This window comes from Cajanus cajan, chromosome 11, assembly GCF_000230855.2.
Source record: "Cajanus cajan strain Asha chromosome 11, NIPB_CcT2T_4, whole genome shotgun sequence".
Classification (NCBI taxonomy): Eukaryota; Viridiplantae; Streptophyta; class Magnoliopsida; order Fabales; family Fabaceae; genus Cajanus; species Cajanus cajan.
The window spans coordinates 45986585-45989995 of NC_138527.1; the positions used below are offsets into that span (position 1 = coordinate 45986585).

The 3411-nt window shown below is 30.3% G+C and overlaps 1 protein-coding gene across 1 annotated transcript; it reads left to right on the forward strand.

Moving 5' to 3' along the window:
• Window positions 1-2812: 2812 nt before the first annotated feature.
• On the forward strand, window positions 2813-3411 carry LOC109814621 (complex 1 protein, LYR family protein). The gene is made up of 2 exons (XM_020379089.3): window positions 2813-3101; window positions 3177-3411. The coding sequence occupies exons 1-2, from the start codon at window positions 2916-2918 to the stop codon at window positions 3228-3230; spliced, it is 240 nt and encodes a 79-aa protein (XP_020234678.1). The 5' UTR covers window positions 2813-2915; the 3' UTR covers window positions 3231-3411.

Genomic DNA, 3411 nt, shown 5'->3' on the forward strand with positions numbered 1-3411 from the left:
TTTTCTTCCATTTCATAATTCATTATTATACTGCTATTTAACATAGTATTCTATTTCAAACTGTAGATACGCTTTCATTTGACTTTCCGTGGTCTCACTTAAACTTCAACTGAAATCACTACTACACTCGGAATTGTAAATACAATATTTATGTATCGATCTAGTTCAACACTGTTTACTTTAATTTGCCCATGTAATTCATCTAATATAAATATATAACTACGTATAAATGTAATTTGCCCAAGTTATATATTATTCCATCGACGATTCTTTTACAAAATGATTATGTTAAAACCAATTTTGTAAATAATGTAGTGGAATATTTCACAATCAATATTAAGAAGATAATCAATCCACCAAAACAATTAAGAAGAAAATCAGAAACCATTAAAGATAGAAATTAATTAACATCTATAAAGAACTTGTTTCGTAGGAGGTGAAAGCGAAACTGACAATAATAGGCAGAGTTATAACTAAAAACAAGACTCCCTCACACTCAGAATGTTGATGCAACAAAAATAATGCCAATGGAACGACTAATGTATTCATGTTATAATCTACCATTCAAATTTAATATACACAAAACAGAACGAAAAACAAAATAAAATAAGGACTTTCAACTCCTAGGAACTACTTTAGCCATTTTCAGAGAATGAGAAATGTTCATATAGTATACTACAATATAATATATCCTAAGGGAAGTTAAGTACTGCATTTATTTCCCAGGGAAAAACAGAGCAGCAAGATCTTGTTCTTTGATGTTAATAGAAATGGGACATCTCATCTCGTTGATTCTTGTGTATGTTACATATTTAAGCTTGTTCCGGCCAAAGGATGGACTAGGATTTTTTCCTAGGTTCAGCCTCCCAGCCAGAGCATTCAAAAGTGTAATCTGTCCGCTTAGCTCTAGGGTTTTAGGTCTTATATTTTCTTGTTTATGGGCCTCATGGGCCCTGTGAGTGCCCTGTGAGTGCAGAGATTTTCATAACCGTTAATATTTGGAAAATATTTTGTCATTAAAGATGGGATCGGAAAAATACCTATTGCGAGGTCAGATCGGATTCTGACCGGGAAGGTACACTGCACGCCTTACAGGCTTGGGACTGGAAGACAAGTGTACCTTCCCGATCAGAATCTGATCCGACCCCTCTACATGGGTGCACTCGGTCAGAATCCGACCTGTCTGCTCTACAGGGGTAACTCGGCCAAAATCCGATCTGACCCTCCCACATAGATACTAATCCGATATCAGGGATAAAATCCCATCTTTAATGACAAAATATTTTCCAAATATTAACGGTTATGAAAATCTCTGCACTCACAGGGCCCATGAGGCCCATAAACAAGAAAGTATAAGACCTAAAACCCTAGAGCTAAGCGGACATATTACACTTTTGAATGTTCTGGCTGGGAGGCTGAACCTAGGAAAAAACCCTAGTCCATCCTTTGGCCGGAACAAAGCTACTCACAATAAATAGAGTCCAAACACAAATACAAGTTACATCAACAATTGCTGCCCTATTTTGAGATATCCCTTCGTACATGGTTCTTGCGTCTTTTGACAAATTCCAAAACTCTTTTCCCATAAAAATGGTTAGGGTGATGGCATCTCTGTTGATGTTCATACATGAAGAAGGATGGTGACGTAGTATCAATTTACAAACACCCGCTTTTTAATCCATGCATTCCACGTGTTCATACATGCTTTTTAATTCACATCTTAATTTTAATGCAATGGATCCTTTTTGTTTAAATTAATAAAAAATATTTTTAAATAAGTATTTTTAAAAATAGATAAATTTATTTATTTAAAATAAATAAAAAATTACCCATTTTAAAAAATATTTAGATAAACACATCAAAAATAAAAAAAAATACTCATTTTATTAAAAAAATGTTTTTATAAAAAAAATTAAACAAACAAATCCGATAATTGACTAGCTACCAATTTTTTTTAAATGAATTTACTTACGAAAGAGTTTTATATGTGGTTTTTTTAACTAGATTTTATATTCGTGCAACATACAAAAATGCAAAGCAGAACTTAGCGTAGTGATATATTAAAGTGGAGGTTATTATCTCATTGAATCTTAAATTATGTTAATACAACTCAAAAATGATTTTGCATATAATAAATGTCAAAAATAATAATACAACTCAAAAATCATATATTAAAGAAAGATTATTTTTTTAAAAAAATAGAGATGAAAATTATTAAAATTTATTTATATTTTAAAATAATAAATGTGATGTACTTTTTACTTATAATAAAACAGAGAGAGTATAACTTAATTTCACATGTCGATTGTTTTTTTTATATAAATATAAATATACTTTTACAAGTACTATCCCTTAACTTTTAAAATCATATATTTTATCATTTAATTTTTAAAATTTTACGTATTTTACTACTCCATTAAAAAATATGAGTAACAAAACGTATAATTAAGTCTTTATATTTTTATTCTCCGCACATTCAACAACGCTTGAATAACAAAATAAAAGAAATAAAAAATACCCACTAAATAAATATTTTTTAATAATATTATATGTATAATTAAAATTGTATGACATTTAGTACAATATATATTTTTGTATTTTTTTTATAATTAATAAATATTTAGAATCTAATTATATATTTAATAATTTAAATTAAATCTTATAATTAATGTAACTTTTTAAATAATTTTTATAAAATTAAATTTGAACTATTAGATATATTTAATGATTATTAATATTGATGGAGAGAAGCGGAGAGAATATTGCCGTAGAGAATCTAAATTCGAGTTGGATAGCTTAAAAAAAAAACCAAGTTGAGTGGATACTAATTAAAATAATTTATATCCAAGGAAGCATTAACACTTAACTAAGTTAGAGTGAGTGGGAAGGTGTGGCAGTTGTTGTGAAGAGAAGAAATGGAGAAGGCGCTAAGAGCTTATGCGGAGGTTCTGAGATTGGTGAGGCTGTTGCCAAAGGACAGCAGAGGTTATTATGCCAAATACGCCCGCGAAAACTTCGTCAATTATCGTCAAGTTGATCCTTCTGATTCCGACGACCTCTTTCAACGCACCTATAATCATTCTCTATGGGTCCTTCACAAGGTCTCTACTCTCTTCTTTTCCTCTCTTCCCTTTCTTTAACTAATTCTGCATCCTAATTTTTCAATGCCATTGCAGTATTCCATTGATAAATCCGCTGCGGATAAGCTCAAAGGGATATGTTGCGCTTAATGCAATGCCACCCAACTGTTTGTTCTTATTTCTCACTCAACCTCTTGCCTTTACTCTTCATCATAATAATAAGTTTTTTTAAAAACCTGTTTCACCTCTTATAAAGTTTTTTTTTTCACGCTGTCTGCAAACTATATCTGTCATCAAACCCTTAAATTTCTTAATTATTATTATTATTCTA